Source organism: Phyllobates terribilis, unplaced genomic scaffold (genome assembly GCF_046119375.1).
Source record: "Phyllobates terribilis strain yellow unplaced genomic scaffold, ASM4611937v1 Scaffold_13__5_contigs__length_258822181, whole genome shotgun sequence".
NCBI lineage: Eukaryota > Metazoa > Chordata > Amphibia > Anura > Dendrobatidae > Phyllobates > Phyllobates terribilis.
Window position 1 is genome coordinate 122,241,803 of NW_027362773.1, and position 20,865 is coordinate 122,262,667.

The window sequence follows — 20,865 nt, forward strand, 5'->3', positions numbered from 1 at the left end:
CCACGGACACAACCTTTTTTTCCCTTCACAACACGCCTATTGCCCTTTTCACCAGCAGCAGGCCTTTTTCCACTCATTTTGGTGGTTAACTAATTGACAACTCTGGAGTTGTTTGCACAAAAAACAATGGATGGGAACCGAGCAGAGCTGAGTGGCCAAACTGTGGTATTAGCCCAAAAGCATTGGCTGGGCTAGATGCAGATAAAAATTATTTTGAATTTGCAACCTGGTGGAGGTTAGTATAGATGGGCTAATAGAACAAGTCCCACACACTGCTACAAGCCGAAGCCAAAATATTTTTTCAGAGCTAGATGCAGATAAAAATTATTTTTAATTTGCAACCTGGTGGAGGTTAGTATAGATGGACTAATAGAACAAGTCCCACACACTGCTACAAGCCGAAGCCAAAGTATTTTTTCAGAGCTAGATGCAGATAAAAATTATTTTGAATTTGCAACCTGGTGGAGGTTAGTATAGATGGACTAATAGAATGATGCTATGCCCAAAAGGTTTTACTTCACTAGGTGCAGTAAAAAAATTGTATTCTATACACAGGTGGTGTAGCTTGCAACACAGGTAGGCTACTCCACTGACTAACACACACTGCAAGAGGCCAAAAAGGATTTGCTTTGCTAGATTTAGCCAAATGCTGTGAAAAAAACCTGCACAGCACTGGCACAGACCTGCCTGGCAAAAAGTGATAGGAACTGATGTAACCTAGCCCTCAAAAGGACTGCAATTACAATTAGTCTTTACTCCCAACCTATCTATTTAAGAGCACAGACCTGCCTTATAAAAGTGATAGGAACTGATGTAACCTAGCCCTCAAAAGGACTGCAATTACAATTAGTCTTTACTCCCAACCTATCTATTTAAGAGCACAGACCTGCTTGATAAAAGTCGTAGGAAATGATGTAACCTAGTCCTCAAAAGGACTGCAATCACAACTATTCCCTACTCCCAAGCTATCTGTAGATTTGTGCGAAAATTGGCTTGAAATTAACACTGAAAGTATAGCGCACACAGCAACAGCGGTGCCGTTTAAGACGCAGCTGCAGCAGTGAGAAAATGGTGGCGACGGGGAAAATGGCTGGGTCTTATAGGGCAAGGACATGTGACATACACTGCCAATGACACATGCCCTTGCTTGTGTGAAAAAAAGCAGTTCGCTCCGTGTGTGCGCTGCTGATAGGCTGACAGATTGCACCTCCCCACTGTAAATGCGGGAAAGAGAAAAAAAAATAGAGATCTTCATTATTTATGCAGAGATCCATCCCCTGCCCCTCCCCCCGCCCCGCTGTACACTCAAACTGCGTATTAACATTAATTTTTAGCATTACTGAGAAAAAATCCAGTTATGATTTTGGTGCACGAACAGTTATCGAACATAACCTCGAACAGCCGAATTTTTTTCAAATTGTTCGTGTTCGCTGAACGGCTCGAACACCGCCCAAAACAGCTCAAATTTGAGATTGGCGAACAGTTCGAGTCGAACACCGCTCATCTCTAATGAGGAGCAACGAGTTGGAATTGTGATCTCTTTACTCCAGGGAGATCCTCAGTCCTGGGCGTTTTCTTTGCTGCAGGACTCAGTTGGTCTCCAGTCTGTGGAGGTTATTTTTGGGGATCTAGCCCTCATCTATGATGACCCTGACTGAGTCGCCTTGGCTGAGTCTAGGCTACGTCGCCTTCAGCAGGGGACAGTGGAGGCGTACAGTTCGGAATTCCATAGATGGGCAACGGATTCCAAATGGAATGACTCAGCCCTTAGAAGTCAATTTTGTGAGGGGCTTACTGAAAGGTTGAAAGATGCCTTGGCAGTATATGAAACCCCTCAGTCCTTGGAGGCTTCCATGTCGTTGGCCATACGTCTTGATAGACGCCTTCGGGATAGACGGGTGAGACCACCTTCTATGGGGCCTTCTTGTCGGGGTTGTGTTCCTCTGCCAGGGGAGTGTTCTGGGGGTAAACCAATGCTGGGGGAGGTCGAGGAACCCTTGCAGTTGGGGGGTGTCTCTGCATCATACATCTCCCAGAGATTCGCAAGAAAAAAGGCGTATGTTTTTTTGTGGGAAAAAAGGACATTTTGTTGGGACCTGTCCTTCAATTCCTAAACAAAAGGAGACTCGATTAACTCTTGGTAGTCTGGAGTTGGATAAACAAGGGGTGCATTTTTGGCCAAACTACAGTTCCCGCTTTGTCGTGACAGCAGAGTTGGTGCTAGAGAGCAAAACCAAGAAAATCTCTGTGTTTGTTGACAGTGGAGCCGGAGTCAGCATGGTGGATTCTGAGTTTGTGAAAACTCATGGTCTTGTTTGCTGTACTTTAGATAAACCTATTTCCATTTTTGCCATCAACTCGGTGCCACTTGCACAATAAGCATTTGCTCAGATTGTACATAATGTAAAACTGAGGTTAGGGTCAGTTCATTGTGAAATAATCCCTTGCTATGTCCTGGACAATCTTCCCACACCAATTGTCTTGGGTATCCCTTGGCTTGTTAAACATAATCCGTTAGTGGATTGGCAAAACAGGGAGATTATTGAATGGGGAGATTACTGCCAGGAGAACTGTTTAGCTATTTCCCTTGCTACTGTCTCTACGGAAATATTACCTGCTTTTCTGCCTGGTTTTGATTACTTTTTTTCTGAGAGGGGGTGTCAGGATTTGCCTCCTCATCGTGCTTATGACTGTCCTTTTAACCTGACTCCCGGAGTTAAACTACCTAAATCCTGACTGTATAATCTTTCTGGTCCTGAGAGATAAGCCATGAAGGATTTCATTGCGGAAAGTCTGGAGAAGGGACATATCAGACCCTCATCTTCGCCTGTGGTGGCAGGGTTCTTTTTTGTGAAGAGAAAAGATGGCGGTATACGTCCCTGCTTAGATTTCCGGGAATTAAATCAAATTACCATCCATGATCCATACCCTCTTCCTCTGATTCCTGATTTGTTCAGCCAGGTTGTAGGAGCTAAGGTATTCTCCAAGTTGGATTTAAGGGGAGCCTACACCCTGGTTCGAATCAAAGAAGGAGACGAACGGAAGACAGCGTTCAATACCCCGGAAGGACATTTCGAGAGTCTGGTTATACCCTTTGGTTTAACCAATGCACCTGCGGTATTCCAACATTTCATAAATGATATTTTCTATCATTTGGTGGGGAGGTTTGTGGTGGTCTATCTGGATGATATTTTGGTTTACTCCCCTGATTTTGAGACACATCAGGGGCATATTAAGCAGGTGCTCCAGATATTAAGGGATAACAAACTTTATGCCAAACTAGAAAAATGTGTTTTCGCTGTTCAGGAGGTGCAGTTTTTGGGGTACTTGTTGTCATCTTCGGGTTTTCAGAGGGTTCCGGAGAAGAACCTGATGTCTCTACAACGTTTTCTGGGCTTTACTAATTTTTACTGGAAATACATTCAAAATTACTCTGTTATTGTGAAACCCCTTACTGACTTGGCTAAGAAGGGGTATGATTTTTCCAAATGGTCGGATGCTTCCCTCCAGGCTTTTTCTTCCTTAAAGAATAATTTTTCCACTGCACCTATACTCAGTTAACCCGATGTTTCTCAACCCTTTATTGTGGAGGTTGATGCGTTGGATGTCGGGGATGGGGCTGTGTTGTCTCAGGGTTCTTCACCTGGTTTATGGCGTCCATGCGCCTTCTTTTCTAAAAAATTGTCTTCAGCTGAGAGAAATTATGATGTGGGTAATTGGGAACTTTTGGCGATCAAATTGGCGTTCGAGGAATGGCGACATTGGTTGGAGGGGGCTGTCCATTCTATTACTGTTATTACTGACCATAAGAACTTGTCATATCTCCAGTCAGCTAAACGTCTCATCCCTAGGCAAGCCAGATGGTCCCTGTTTTTTACTAGGTTCAATTTTGTTGTCACTTTTCGTCCAGGGGTCAAAAATGTCAAGGCTGATGCTTTGTCCCGGAGATTCTCTGGTGGTGGTGACCATGAGAACCCTGCCCCGATATTACAGAAAGAGATGGTCATTTCTGCACTTTTTCCTGAACTGGAGGGTGAGGTGTTGGAGGCACAGGGGGACGCCACTGCCGCCTGCCCTTCATGAAAGTTATTTGTACCATCTGATCTACGCTGCAAAGTAATTAAGGAACATCATAACTCTGTGCTTGCTGGGCATCCAGGTGGGAAGGCAACCGCAACCTCCTCTCTCGTCATTTTTGATGGCCGGGGTTGTTTCGGGATGTGATTGAACAAGTAGCTGCTTGTAGTATTTGCGTGCGTTCTAAGGTTTCGCATACCCGTCCACTCTTCTTCCGCTACCTATCACTAGTAGGCCAAGGACACACTTGTCTACGGATTTTATTACTGACCTACCGGTTTCTGCAGGTAAAATGGAGTTTTTGGTGGTAGTAGATAGGTTCAGTAAAATGGTTCACTTCATCGCATTGTCTGTACTTCCAAATGCCAAGACACTTTCTCAGGTGTTCATAAATGAGATTGTGAAGCTTCACGGGGTTCCCTCCGATCTGGTGTCAGATTGGGGGACCCAGTTTGTTTCCAAGTTCTGGAAGGCATTCTGTTCTCGACTTGGGGTGCAGCAGACCTTTATCTCTGCATTCCACCATCAGTCGAGTGTCAATCAGAATTTGGAGACCCACCTCAGGGGTTTCGTTTCCTCAAATCAGGAGGATTGGGCATTCTACTTACCGCTGGCAGAATTTGCCATTAATAATCATCATCAAGAATCCACTGGCAGGTCACCGTTCTTCGGTGCATATGGTTATCACCCACAGTTTGGTACCTTTAGTGGGGGAGGAGCTTCAAGAGTTCCTGAGGAGTAACAGTTTGCTTTGTCGCTCTCCTCGCTATGGCAGGGAGTTCTGAGTAATTTACAGATCATGGGAGACAGGTATAAACGTACGGCTGACAGACAACACTTGCCAGGTCCAGACCTGAATGTGAATGACTTTGTGTGGTTGTCTACCAGGAATATAAGATTGAAAGTTCCTTCTTGGAAGCTGGGACCTAGTGTCCCGGGTGTGTCAGAGGTGACAGACAGTCGCCATGTAGTGGTTTGCAGGAGATCTCCACATTTGGCAATGCAGACAGCTGCCTAGTTAGTAGGCTGTGTTTAGGACCCAGCGACTACCTCCCTTTAGCCTGAGTGTATATATACCTGATGTGTCTAGGTGGGCGTCGCAGTTATACTCATTTCTACTTGGAACTTGGCTGAAGCAGCATCACGTCCTCTCTGGAGTCTTGAGGCCGTGTGCCCTGTTGGAGTTTTTCTAAAGCTGACTTGCTGTTCCCCTGTGTTGTCTTCCACCTTTTATCTTTAGAGTGCTAGCGGAGGTTGACTAGTGCTCATCTCTTTCCACCCCCAGATATAGCCTTACGCCAGGGATAGTTGGGGCGAGGCACGTGATCGGCGACAGCTACGGAGGCTGTATAGGGACTTTAGGGGAAGACAGGGTGATGCTAGTCCAGATTAGGAGGTCACCTCTTCCCCCTTTCCCTAGTGTCTGGGCTCCCTTTCCACTCTGTGTTGCACTCACACCTGGCGTGATGCTCTGTGTTGCACTCAAACCTGGCGTGACACCTAGGTTTATTGGTCCCTATAAAATAACCGCCGTCATTAACCTAGCAGCGTTTCGTCTTGAACTTCCTCAGGCCCTTAAGGTCCACAATGTGTTCCACAGGTCCTTACTCAAAACGTATGTGGAACCTCTTGAGCCCTCACCTCTACCACCGCCCCAGTAATGGTTGATGGTAATCTGGAGTTCCAGATTTTGAGAATTGTAGATTCCCGTCTCCAACGTCATTCTCTACAATACTTGGTGCACTGGAAAGGCTATGTTCCAGAGGAAACAATGTGGGTTTCAGCGTCAGAGGTGAACGCTCCCAGATTGGATCGCTCATTCTATGCCTCTTTTCCTGAGAAACCCGGTCCTGAGTGTACGGAGGCCACTCGTAGAGGGGGGGGGGTACTGTTACAGGTATGTCAAAAATGAAAGACAGTCGCCCTGCAGTTTGTTGCAGGAGATCTCTGCGTTTGGCATTACAGACATCTTCTTAAATGAGAGGCTGTCTTTAGGACCCAGTGGCTACCTCCCTCTGGCTAATTAGCTCTCTGGCCTGGGTGTATAAAATAACTGATGTGTCTGAGACGGAGGTACCGGCTATATTCATTTCTACTTGTGAAGGCTTAGCAAGAGAAGTACTTCATCCTCTCTGGAGCTTGAGGCTGAGTTTGCATTTGTCTGGAGTCATCTAAAGCTAAGCAATCTCCCCCTGTTTGCCTACCCTTGTGGTTTATAGAGTTTAGAGGAGATCAACTAATGCTCATCTCCTCCCATCCCTAGCCTTAGCCATACACCAGGGAAAGACAGGGCGAGGCATGCGTGTGGCGATTTCTGAAGAGGCAATATAGGGACGGTAGTTGAGACTGGGTGACACTAGACCAGTCTAGGAGGTCTCCACTCCCCCCTTTCCCCAGTGTCTGGGCTCCCTTTCCCTCTGTGTTGCACTAAGTCTTTCCCACACCTGGTGTGACACTATGCAAATGGCAGGGCACAAAAGAAGTGGCAAACTCAATTACCCAGTCTAATTACCATACCAAATGGAGAGACATGGGTGATGAATAGACACCTTTGAACATATGGGCCAGAGACTGAAAGGGATGGGAAACATCTCGTTAAGACTTAAAAGGGGATCTACCACACTCCTCAAAATAGCTGGGTCATTCTCATTTGCACATGTGTTGAATCTGCAGTCTTGTGGGCACCGAAATGAAATATGGAATATCAGAAGTTCTATAATTCCGATTGTGAAGGGACACATTTTTAGTGGCGGGGCTAGCTAAGGAACAATATGCATATTTTTCCGTATCTGTGAACCCTTTCGGTGAGCTGTAACGCAAGAACACAAAAATAATAAATGTCATGTGTGGTCTCTAAGTAAAGGTAAAATTGCAATAAAAAAGGTGGCATCACTTGCTAACTTCTGCGATCAACCAGCGAGGAGTTATCACAGAAAATTTGAGATTTAATAAAACCATGAAGGGCTGGGACCATCCCACGTGAGGTCATCACAGGGAAGTGTGTGGGCAGGGCCCCCATCAGCATAAAAGATCAAGCCGAATATTGATCTCTACTCATGCCGGGAGATACATATTTGTGTAAGCAGGGGTCCTGTTCCATAACTGTACAGGTAATACAGGGATCACCAGTGACATTGTACATAGGAGCTCTGTATATAGTGTACAGGTAATAGAGGGATCACCAGTGACATTATACACAAGAGCTCTGTATATAGTGTCAGTGTACAGGTAATTAAGTGATCACCAGTGACATTATGCACAGGAGCTCTGTATACAGTGTATAGTATACAGATAATGCAGGGATCACCAGTGACATTAAACACAGGATCTCTGTATATAGTGTACAGGTAATACAGTGATAACCAGTGACATTATACACAAGAGCTCTGTATATAATATGAGAGTACAGGTAATACACTGACTCACCAGTGACATCTCTAGTTGAAGTCCTTCATCTTCACTTTTCTTCTTCATCCAGCTCAGACCACCATCATTTCTTCCATCCAGGACTCATCTCTGCATAAAATAGCACAGTTATCTAGAGCACCTCTTCCAGTGCACATACCCCACTTTTTCCCCAACTTCTACACTACGCAGCTGAATACAGACGTGTACCCACTATTAATATATAATTAGTTATTATGCAACCCACCATTCCAAATTGTAATCCACCACTGTGCCCCCACTAACTATAAATAGCCACTTTCCCCACCCAATAAATATATAAATTAATTAGCACCTGTACTCCTTCCCGCAATTCAATATCAGTCACACTCCTGCATCTTCAACTCCCACTCTGTACCCCCCCGCTCCCCTGATTCATTATATTTACATGCCCTCCTCGACCCCAAATCATTATTTCATGTCCTCTCTCTCCCTCCCCACCCTCTATTCATTAACAACTGCTCTCCCCCACCCTCAATTTATCATTATTTGCTCTCCCCCACCCTCCACCCTCAATTCAGCATTTGTTGTTGCCCACCCTCAATTCATCATCATTTGCTCTCCTCCACCCTCCACCCTCAATTCATCATCATTTACTCCTCCCACCCTCAAGTCATCATAATTTGAACTCCCCAGCCTCACCTTCAATTCATAATTTGCAGTCCCCCGCCCCCAACCTTAATTTATCATTTGCTGTCACCCACCCCCAATTCATCATTATTTGCACTCCCCCATCTCAGTGCATCATCATTAACTGTCCCCCGTCCCACACCCTCATTTCATCATCATTTGGTCCCTCCCACGATTATTTAATTAATTTTATTCAAAAAATGAAAAAAGTTTTTCATACTTACCTCTCAGGATCCCCTGCAGGCGCCAGCTCCACTTATGGTTTCTTGACGTGGCGCATGTGATGATATTATCGTGTAGGTGCCATCACCAGCACTGCAGCACATCACAGAAAAGGTGGAGTGACTTCCCCGGAGCTGCACAGCCGTTCTGTTTTGATGGCCATGGAGCTCCAGGAAAGCTCCCTGCGCTGAGATGTGTGCAGCCAATGGCAGTGCGAGAGTGCACAATACTTTATTATACCCTGGGGCCCGGTGAGCAGAAGCAAAAAAGGAGGGGGCCCAGACTTTGCTTCTGCTCAGCGGGCCCAATACACCAGTAAGGGCAGTAATGCCCTGATGGCGGCCCTGGATATGAGCGCAATAGTCCAGTCGGTAGCATCTCCCTTCTAGAATAGAAATAAACACAGATCTTGTCCAGTCCTTGGGCCATTTACCAGCAGTGAATAGATCAGTGTATATACAGGGTTTCATCTTGCAAAAGGTGCTCCAATAAGGCTCTCTCCATAAATCTAAATTATCAAACTTCAGATAAATAAGTGGTGCACTTGTAAAATTGTATTCAAATGCTTCTTTATAAAATATTCAAGTACGTAACTTCCATTACAATGTAGTAATATGCCCATCCTGGTCCCCATCTTGTAATGTGCTCATCCTGGTTCCCATCTTGTAGTAATGTTCCCATCCTGGTCCCCATCTTGTAGTAATGTGCCCATCCCGGTCCCCATCTTGTAGTAATGTTCCCATGCTGGTCCCCATCTTGTAGTAATATGCCCATCCTGGTCCCCATCTTGTAATGAGCTCATCCTGGTTCCCATCTTGTAGTAATGTGCCCATCCTGGTCCCCATCTTGTAGTAATGTGCCCATCCTGGTCTCCATCTTGTAATGAGGTCATCCTGGTCCCCATCTTGTAGTAATGTGCCCATCCTGGTCCCCATCTTGTAGTAATATGCCCATCCTGGTCCCCATCTTGTAGTAATATGCCCATCCTGGTCCCCATCTTGTAATGTGCTCATCCTGGTTCCCATCTTGTAGTAATGTGCCCATCCTGGTTCCCATCTTGTAATGTGCTCATCCTGGTTCCCATCTTGTAGTAATGTGCCCATCCTGGTCCCCATCTTGTAGTAATGTGCCCATCCTGGTTTCCATCTTGTAATGAGCTCATCCTGGTTCCCATCTTGTAGTAATGTGCCCATCCTGGTCCCCATCTTGTAGTAATATGCCCATCCTGGTCCCCATCTTGTAATGTGCTCATCCTGGTTCCCATCTTGTAGTAATATGCCCATCCTGGTCCCCATCTTGTAATGTGCTCACCCTGGTTCCCATCTTGTAGTAATGTGCCCATCCTGGTCCCCATCTTGTAGTAATGTGCCCATCCTGGTCCCCATCTTGTAGTAATATGCCCATCCTGGTCCCCATCTTGTAATGTGCTCATCCTGGTTCCCATCTTGTAGTAATGTGCCCATCTTGGTTCCCATCTTGTAATGTGCTCATCCTGGTTCCCATCTTGTAGTAATGTGCCCATCCTGGTCCCCATCTTGTAGTAATGTGCCCATCCTGGTTTCCATCTTGTAATGAGCTCATCCTGGTTCCCATCTTGTAGTAATGTGCCCATCCTGGTCCCCATCTTGTAGTAATATGCCCATCCTGGTCCCCATCTTGTAATGTGCTCATCCTGGTTCCCATCTTGTAGTAATATGCCCATCCTGGTCCCCATCTTGTAATGTGCTCACCCTGGTTCCCATCTTGTAGTAATGTTCCCATCCTGGTCCCCATCTTGTAATGTGCTCATCCTGGTTCCCATCTTGTAGTAATATGCCCATCCTGGTCCCCATCTTGTAATGTGCTCACCCTGGTTCCCATCTTGTAGTAATGTGCCCATCCTGGTCCCCATCTTGTAGTAATGTGCCCATCCTGGTCCCCATCTTGTAGTAATATGCCCATCCTGGTCCCCATCTTGTAATGTGCTCATCCTGGTTCCCATCTTGTAGTAATGTGCCCATCTTGGTTCCCATCTTGTAATGTGCTCATCCTGGTTCCCATCTTGTAGTAATGTGCCCATCCTGGTCCCCATCTTGTAGTAATGTGCCCATCCTGGTTTCCATCTTGTAATGAGCTCATCCTGGTTCCCATCTTGTAGTAATGTGCCCATCCTGGTCCCCATCTTGTAGTAATATGCCCATCCTGGTCCCCATCTTGTAATGTGCTCATCCTGGTTCCCATCTTGTAGTAATATGCCCATCCTGGTCCCCATCTTGTAATGTGCTCACCCTGGTTCCCATCTTGTAGTAATGTGCCCATCCTGGTCCCCATCTTGTAATGTGCTCATCCTGGTTCCCATCTTGTAGTAATATGCCCATCCTGGTCCCCATCTTGTAATGTGCTCACCCTGGTTCCCATCTTGTAGTAATGTGCCCATCCTGGTTTCCATCTTGTAATGTGCTCACCCTGGTTCCCATCTTGTAGTAATGTGCCCATCCTGGTCCCCATCTTGTAGTAATGTGCCCATCCTGGTCCCCATCTTGAAGTAATGGCCCATGCTGGTCCCTAACTTGTAAAACATTCAACTGAAAAGAATCACTGACTTCGATGGCCCTCTGGACCAGGCCACAATCATTACGTGGGCTCCGGTGCCTGCGGGCCGCATGAAGCAGCCTCAGGGGCTGCATGCGGCTCTCGGGCCTCGTGTTTGAGACCCCTGCTCTACACTGTGATATATGAAGGGCTGCCACAGTGTAAAGGGATTATCCTTATTCTCATTTGCACATGGAAACACAAAAAGCAATGGAGTGAAACTGAATGGGAGGAGACACAGATTAGATATTAGAAAAAACTTTTTGCCAGTGAGGGGGATCAATGAGTGGAACAGGCTGCCACGAGAGGTGGTGAGTTCCCCTTCAATGGACGTCTTCAAACAGAGGCTGGACAGACATCTGTCTGAGATGGTTTAGTGAATCCTTCATTGAGCATGGGGATGGACACGATGACCCCGGAGGTCCCCTCCAACTCTAACATTCTATGGTTCTATGAAATACAATTCTACGAGTGCACCAGTTATTTATATGTAGATCTGCGTATAGACACTTCCTGCAGTAAAAATTAAAGTTGAGAAAAAAGTTTTGCACTGCATAATAGAAACTCGTGCACCACTTCTGCATTTTTTTCTGGATTTGACTGACACTGATGCAAAATACTGACCAAATACTGAACATGTGAACGTGGTCTTAGTCCACATTGTACCGATCTTTGCTTTAGTGCAACGGGCAGCAGGTTCAGTAACAGGATGCAGGGTTGTTTTAATTTTTTATGAAACATTCCCATTCAACTTAAAGGTTTTCCGGCCTTGAAGCTCAAGTCTGCAGTCAATCTATGTGACTTCAGACTTGTAAATCTTCACGGCGCGATGTCAAGATTCTCTGGTGTCGGGAGCGTGCGGCCATGTGAACGCAAGTATGTGATTTGCCGATTAGACATGTGGCGGCCTTGCTCATTGCAAGTGAATTGAGTGAGGCCAGACACGTCTAGTCAGATTGTGGCCGGAAGTGTGCAAATCACATACTTGCATTCACATGACTGCCCGCTCCCAGCACCAGAGAATCCTGACAGTGCGCTGCAAGGACTCACAAGTCTGTAGTCACATAGTGACTGCACACTTTAGCCCCAAGCCTGGACAACCCCATTAAGGTCTCATGAAGGACTAAGTGCTTATAGTGGTATAAGTCACAGACTTACTAAGACCGTGTTCCCACGTAACATAAATGCTGTGTTTTTTTCTGCTGCGTTTTTTGCTGAAAAAAAACCCGCAGCATTTACATCACATGTGAACACGGCCTAAGAAATACAACACATTTTTGCAGGTTCTTATCGCTCACATGCAGTCTGAGCTGAGTTGTGCGAAGCAGGCTCATTCACCCCTGGACCTAGTCCGCACTGCAGGAATGCGCCAAGTCACAATCTGTCTGATGTTAGTCTGGTGAGTAACCTTCGCTAACGCTCAGGATTTTTAATGTGTTTTCAATTTTTTTTTTAGTTTTTTTTATAGTTTGTTTTCTTTACAACACACAAATATAAAAAAGCAATGCAAACCTCAGAATGATGCTTTATAATCCCAGCAAGCAGTCCAATTCATGTCTTGTATAGAGTTATGGTGCCATCTAGTGGTCAGCATAGGAACTGTAGTCAAAAAAACAAACTGGGAACTGCACACATTAAAGCCAAACTCCAGAGATCAAAAGTAAAATATATTTAATATTCAGATGCAAAACCCATTTTATTACTGTGTGTATTGCAAACTATAAACCAAGTATATGGCAGACACACATATCTTGCAATAACAATCTCACAGGCTTCTCACTTCTGCAGACCAGGAGTAGTAGTAAATATATATATACAGTAGAGACCAAAAGTTTGGACACACCTTCTCATTTAAAGATTTTTCTGTATTTTCATGACTTTGAAAACTGTACATTCACACTGAAGGCATCAAAACTATGAATTAACACATGTGGAATTATATACTTAACAAAAAAGTGTGAAACAACTGAAAATATGTCTTATATTCTAGGTTCTTCAAAGTAGCCACCTTTTGCTTTGATGACTGCTTTGCACACTTTTGGCATTCTCTTGATGAGCTTCAAGAGGTAGTCACCGTAAATGGTCTTCCAACAATCTTGAAGGAGTTCCCAGAGATGCTTAGCACTTGTTGGCCCTTTTGCCTTCACTCTGCGGTCCAACTCACCCCCAAACCATCTCGATTGGGTTCAGGTCTGGTGACAGTGGAGGCCAGGTCATCTGACGTAGCACCCCATCACTCTCCTTCTTGGTCAAATAGCCCTTACACAGCCTGGAGGTGTTTGGGGTCGTTGTCCTGTTGAAAAATAAATGATAGTCCAACTAAAAGCAAACCGGATGGAATAGCATGCCGCTGCAAGATGCTGTGGTAGCCATGCTGGTTCAGTATGCCTTCAATTTTGAATAAATCCCCAACAGTGTCACCAGCAAAGCACCCCCACACCATCACACCTCCTCCTCCATGCTTCACGGTGGGAACCAGGCATGTAGAGTCCATCCGTTCACCTTTTCTGCGTCGCACAAAGACACGGTGGTTGGAACCAAAGATCTCAAATTTGGACTCATCAGACCAAAGCACAGATTTCCACTGGTCTAATGTCCATTCCTTGTGTTCTTTAGCCCAAACAAGTCTCTTCTGCTTGTTGCCTGTCCTTAGCAGTGGTTTCCTAGCAGCTATTTTACCATGAAGGCCTGCTGCACAAAGTGTCCTCTTAACAGTTGTTGTAGAGATGTGTCTGCTGCTAGAACTCTATGTGGCATTGACCTGGTCTCTAATCTGAGCTGCTGTTAACCTGCGATTTCTGAGGCTGGTGACTCGGATAAACTTATCCTCAGAAGCAGAGGTGACTCTTGGTCTTCCTTTCCTGGGGCGGTCCTCATGTGAGCCAGTTTCTTTGTAGCGCTTGATGGTTTTTGCAACTGCACTTGGGGACACTTTCAAAGTTTGCCCAATTTCTCGGACTGACTGACCTTCATTTCTTAAAGTAATGATGGCCACTCGTTTTTCTTTACTTAGCTGCTTTTTTCTTGCCATAATATAAATTCTAACAGTCTATTCAGTAGGACTATCAGTTGTGTATCCACCTACACAACACAACTGATGGTCCCAACCCCATTTATAAGGCAAGAAATCCCACTTATTAAATCTGGCAGGGCACACCTGTGAAGTGAAGACCATTTCCGGTGACTACCTCTTGAAGCTCATCAAGAGAATGCAAAGAGTGTGCAAAGCAATCATTAAAGCAAAAGGTGGCTACTTTGACAAACCTAGAATATAAGACATATTTTCAGTTGTTTCACACTTTTTTGTTAAGTATATAATTCCACATGTGTTAATTCATAGTTTTGATGCCTTCAGTGTGAATGTACAATTTTCAAAGTCATGAAAATACAGAAAAATCTTTAAATGAGAAGGTGTGTCCAAACTTTTGGTCTGTACTGTATATATATTGGCAAATATTAAAAAATTATGGTAATCCTATATATACATACAGATATATATACACCGCGTGCAGAATTATTAGGCAAATGCGTATTTTGATCACTTTGATACTTTTTATACATGTTGTCCTCCTCCAAGCTGCATAGGCTTGAGAGCCAACTACCAATTAAGTAAATCTGGTGATGTGCATCTCTGTAATGAGGAGGGGTGTTGACTAATGACATCAATAGACTATATAAGGTGTGCTTAATTATTAAGCAACTTCCTTTCCTTTGGCAAAATGGGTCAAAAGAGAGATTTGACGGGCTCTGAAAAGTCCAAAATTGTGAGATGTCTTGCAGAGGGATGCAGCAGTCTTGAAATTTCCAAACTTTTGAAGCGTGATCACCGAATAATCAAGCGTTTCATGGCAAATAGCCAACAGGGTCGCAAGAAGCGTGGTGGCCAAAAAAGGCACAAAATAACTGCCCATGAATTGAGGAAAATCAAGCGTGAAGCTGCCAAGATGCCATTCGCCACCAGTTTTGCCATATTTCAGAGCTGCAACGTTACTGGGGTATCAAAAAGCACAAGATGTGCGATACTCAGGGACATGGCCAAGGTAAGGAAGGCTGAAAAACGACCACATTTGAACAAGAAACATAAGATAAAACGTCAAGAATGGGCCAAGAAATATCTTAAGACTGATTTTTCAAAGGTTTTATGGACTGATGAAATGAGAGTGACTCTTGATGGGCCAGATGGATGGGCCAGAGGCTGGATCTGTAAAGGGCCGAGAACTCCACTCCGACTCAGACGCCAGCAAGGTGGAGGTGGGGTACTGGCAGGGTCGGTCTGGGCTGGCGGGATACCGGGAATTTTCCCGGTGGGCCCCGCCCCCTGCTGCAGAGGAGAGGGGGGAGAAGAGAGCAAAAAAAAAAAATCCTGCGGTTTTAAGGGGCACGGGCCCTTTAAAAGCGCAGGCATAGTGTATGCAGGGACGCGCGCACGCGGCGTTCATTACCTGAACCACCGCGGCGCACGTCCCAGTGAAGCAGCTGAAGCTGCGCGTCTCCCTTCGCCGGCCGGCGTATGACGTCATCGTCATGCGCCTGCTGTGAAGGAGGCGCGCAACTCAGGAGAAGGAGGACACCACACGGGAGCACAGGAAGGTAAGAGGTGTGTGTGTGTGTGTAATGGTCTGGGCCCCTGGCTGGACACACAAGGGGGGACCCAGCTGGACACACAAGGGGAAGCCCAGCAGGCCACACAAGGGGGGACCCAGCTGGACACACAAGGGGGAGCCGACTGGACACACAAGGGGGGGCCAAGCTGGACACACGAGGGGGGCCAAGCTGGACACACAAGGCGGGAGCCCTGGCTGGATACATGAGGCAGGAGCCCTGGCTGGATACACAAGGGGGGCCCTGGCTGGACACGCAAGGGGGAACCCTGGCTGGACACACAAGGGGGGGGCCCGGATGGACACACAAGGGGGGGCATTGGCTGGACACACAAGGGGGGGCCCTGGCTGGACACACAAGGAGGAGCCCTGGATGGACACACAAGAGGGGGCCCTGGCTGGACACACAAGGGGGGGGCCTGGCTGGACACACAAGGGGGGACCCTGGCTGGACCCAGGCAAAGGGGGGTGGGCAGGATGGGTATATGGGGGCAGGCTGGACACATGGAGGCCAGGATGGATATATGGGGGGGCAGGCTGGACACATGGAGGCCAGGATGGATATATGGGGGGGCAGGCTGGACACATGGAGGCCAGGATGGATATATGGGGGGGCAGGTTGAACACATGGAGGCCAGGATGGATATATGGGGGGGGGGACAGGCTGGACACATGGGGGGCTAGGATGGATATGTGGAGGGGCAGGCTCGATACACGTGGGTTAACATAAATATATGGAGGGGCACGCTGGATATATGGGAGGTGTCAGGATGGATATATGCAGGGGGTAAGGGCAGGATGGATATATGAGGAGGCAGGCTGGACACATGGAGGCCAGGATGGATATGTAGGGGGGGCAGGTTGGACACATGGAGGCCAGGGTGGATATATGGGGGGCAGGCTGGAAACATGGAGGCAAGGATGTATATGGGGGGGCAGGCTGGCCAAATGGGGAGCTAGGATGGGTATATGGGAGGGGGCAGGCTCGATACAGGTGTGCTAGGATAAATATATGGAGGGGTCACACTGGACAAATGGGGGCCAGAAGGGATATATGTAGGGGGGGTGTCAGGATGGATATATGGAGTCCAGGATGGATATATGGGGGGGCAGGCTGGAAACATGGAGGCAAGGATGGATATGTGGGGGGGGCAGGCTGGCCACATGGGGGGCTAGGATGGATATATGGGGGGGAGGGCAGGCTCGATACATGTGGGCTAGGATAAATATATGGAGAGGCCACCCTGGACATATGGGGGCCAGAAGGTACATATGGGGGTGCCTGGCTGGACAAGGGACTTAATTACTGTTTGGGGGCCAGATTGAGGAACATACTTTATTAGTTTATGGTGGCCAGTGGGGAACATTATTACTTTAGATTCTAATTATTATTATTACATTATTACTTCTGTAATATAATTTACTTTTTAGGAAACTGTTTTCCATGGGATGGGACAAAAGAGGGGTCCTGTTACTGTGCAGGATGGCGCTATGTTGCTTTTTTTCTTCAACTGGTATAGTGTAGAAGTCTGGGGGGGGGGAAGTGGGAATATTCTCTAGAAGAGATCAGTTATTGGTAACTGTGTGTTATTTTCTGCAGAGACGATTCCTGGCTGGAAGAAGTGATGGCCGTCTGTACCTGATGAAGAAGAAAAGCGAAGATGAAGGACTTCACCTAGAGACGTCACTGGTGAGTCAGTGTATTACATGTACACTTACACTACACACATGGTCAAAATTGTTGGTACCCCTCGTTTCATGAAAGAAAAACCCACAATGGTCACAGAAATAACTTGAATCTGATAAATTACAAATTTTTGAAAATGAACAAATGAAAGTCAGACATTGCTTTTCTGCTTCCACGGAATTTAAAAAAAAAATTAACCTCATGAAATCGGCCTGGACAGAAATGATGGTTCTTCTTAACTTAATATTTTGTTGAACAACCTTTTGAGGCAATCACTGCAATCAAACGATTCCTGTAACTGTCAATGAGACTTCTGCACCTCTCAACAGGTATTTTGGCCGACTCCTCATGAGCAAACTGCTCCAGTTGTCTCGTGTTTGAAGGTTGCCTTTTCCAGACGACATGTTTCAGCTCTTTCCAAAGATGCTCAATAGGATTTAGGTCAGGGCTCATAGAAGGTCACTTCAGAATAGTCCAATGTTTTCCTCTTAGCCATTCTTGGGTCATTATCCTGTTGCAAGACCCATGACCTGCGACTGAGACCAAGCTTTCTGACACTGGGCAGCACATTTCTCACTAGAATCCCTTGATAGTCTTGAGATTTCATTGTACCCTGCACAGATTCAAGACACCTTGTGCCAGATGCTGCAGAGCAGCTCCAGAACATAACAGCCTCCCCCATGTTTCACAGTAGGAACAGTGTTCTTTTCTTGATATGCTTCATTTTTACGTCTGTGAACATAGAGCTGCTGTGCCTTGCCAAAAACTTCCATTTTTGTCTCATCTGTCCATAGTACATTCTCCCAGAAGCTTTGTGGCTTGTCAACATGTAGTTTGGCAAATTCCAGTCTGGCTTTTTTATTATTTTTTTTTCAACAATGGTGTTCTCCTTGGTCGTCTCCCATGAAGTCCACTTTGGATCAAACAACGATGGATAGTGCGATCTGACACTGATGTTCCTTGAGCTTGAAGTTCACCTTTAATCTCTTTAGAAGTTTTCCTGGACTCTTCTGTTACCATTCATATTATCCGTCTCTTTGATTTGTCATCAATTTTCCTCCTGCGGCCACGTCCAGGGAGGTTGGCTACAGTCCCATGGATCTTAAGTTTCTGAATAATATATGACACTGTAGTCAAAGGAACATAAAGCTGCTTGGAGATGGTCTTATAACCTTTACCTTTAACATGCTTTTCTATAATTTTCTTTCTAATCTCCTGAGACAACTCTTTCATTTGCTTCCTCTGGTCCATGTTGAGTGTGGTACACACCATGTCACCAAACCTCACAGTGAGTATCTGTAGCCCTATATACAGGCCCACTGACTGATTACAAGATTGTAGACAAATGTGAAGCTAATTAGTGGACACAACTTGATTTAACATGTCCCTTTTGTCACATTATTTTCAGGGGTACCATAATTTCTTTCCAGACCTATTTCATGAGTTTAATTTTCTTTTAAAATTCTGTGGTAGCAGAAAAGCAATGTCTGACTTTCATTTCTTCATTTTCATAGATTTTTAATTTATTATTACTTTTGTCAGATTCAAGTTATTTCTGTGACCATTGTGGGTTTTTCTTTCATTAAACGAGAGGTACCAACAATTCTGACCACGTGTGTGTATAGTATATACAGAGCTCCTGTGTATGTCACTGGTGATCACTGTATTACGTATACACTATATACAGAGCTTCTGTGTATAATGTCACTGGTGACCACTGTATTACCTGTACACTATATACAGAGCTGCTGTTTATAATGTCACTGGTGATCACTGTGTTACCTGTACACTGACACAATATACAGAGCTCCTGTGTATAATATCACTGGTGATCACTGTATTACCTGTACAATGACACTACATACAGAGCTCCTGTATATAATGTCACTGGTGATCACTGTGTTACCTGTACACTGACACTATATACAGAGCTCCTGTGTATAATGTCGCTGGTGGTAATAACAGGGTTGTTAGTATTGTGGTTTGTATTCATGATCAGTATTGTAGTATTTGGTCACTTTGGGGTGGTAATATGTGGTCTGGTCATGGTGTGGCCATATTTGTTCCTTGTATGTGGTATTATTCGGTCACTTTGTGGTGGTAATATGTGATCTAGTCATGGTGTGGCGATATTTGTCCCTTTTGTATGTGGTATTATTGGTGTTGATATAGTGAACTGTGTTGTGTATGGCGGTCATTTTGTTCTTGCTGATATTAACTAGGAAAATATTTTTTTCCATTAGGCCACAGCCCCACCATTAGTATTTGGTTAGTATTTTTTCTCAGGAGTCGCTGCCAAATCAAGTAGTGGGTGATAAATGCAGAATTGGTGACTTGTTTCTATTCTACCTTTTCTCTGATTTTTCCTCACCTGGTTTTGGCTCCCACTCCTGAAAAGAAAATACTGACCGGATACTGACCAAATACTGATAGTGGGGCCGTGGCTTTAGAGATTAAATACTTGGACCAGAGCGGCAGAGATGCTCTTACAGGGGTTCTCCGGTGAAAACAAGCAATCCTCCCTCCACAGGATCAGTGATAATATTGATTGGTGGGGGTCTGACTGCTGGGACACAATGGGCAGAATGTGGAGCTTTTCTCCCCATTAGACTGGAGCGGCATGTGAGATGCGACCACTGGTCCATTCATTCCTTCAGTGGCTGTGTGCGCTGCTCTTTTTTGGAAGCCCCCCAAGAGAATGAATGGAGCTGCGGTCAGACGTCCCACCTGTCGCTGCATATTAAAATGGGGATAAGTGTCCTGTCAGGGATAAAACTTCCCCATTCTTCCGATAGGTGTGTTTTCCAATGTTCGGACCCAAACGATCAATAAGTGATCACCGATCCTGTAGAGCCCATGGATCGCTGATAACTTATTTTAACCAAAGAAGCCCTTTAATGCAAACTACAGTAATTGTACATCCCAGTTAGTGTCGCACAATAGATGTGCAGGAGCCGCCAGTCAATGCTCCACTATAACGGGGATAGCGGATAACAGATATTTTCATATGGCTGTAGGTGGGCCCCTAGAGTCAGTTCTCCCTATGGGCCCCAGACACCCCAGTCCGACCCTGGGTACTGGTATGGGCTGGTATCATCAAAGATGAACTTGTGGGACCTTTTCGGGTTGAGGATGGAGTGAAGTTCAACTCCCAGACCTACTGCCAGTTTCTGGAAGACAACTTCTTCAAGCAGTGGTACAGAAAGAAGTCGGTATCGTTCAAGAAAAACATGATTTGCATGCAGGACAATGCTCCATCACATGCAACCAACTACTCCACAGCGTGGCTGGCCAGTAAAGGTCTAAAAGAAGAAAAAATAATGACATGGCCCCCTTGTTCACCTGATCTGAACCCCATAGAAAACCTGTGGTCCATCATAAAATGTGAGATCTACAGGGAGGGAAAACAGTACACCTCTCGGAACAGTGTCTGGGAGGCTGTGGTGGCTGCTGCACGCAATGTTGATCGAAAACAGATCAAGCAACTGACAGAATCTATGGATGGAAGGCTGTTGAGTGTCATCATTAAGAAAGGTGGCTATACTGATCACTAATTTTTTGGTTTTCGTTTTTGCATGTCAGAAATGTTTATTTCTAAATTTTGTGCACTGATATTGGTTTACCTGGTGAAAA

The 20,865-nt window shown here is 45.6% G+C and overlaps 1 protein-coding gene across 1 annotated transcript in view; it reads left to right on the forward strand.

The window, feature by feature from the left end:
* LOC141174584 (solute carrier family 22 member 6-A-like) overlaps positions 1 to 20,865 on the forward strand; it is a 61,928-nt gene that overhangs the window by 25,421 nt on the left and 15,642 nt on the right. The window contains exon 6 of the mRNA XM_073659526.1: positions 12,228 to 12,343. Within this exon, the coding sequence (XP_073515627.1) occupies positions 12,228 to 12,343 (116 nt within the window). The remainder of the gene's footprint in view (positions 1 to 12,227; positions 12,344 to 20,865) is intronic.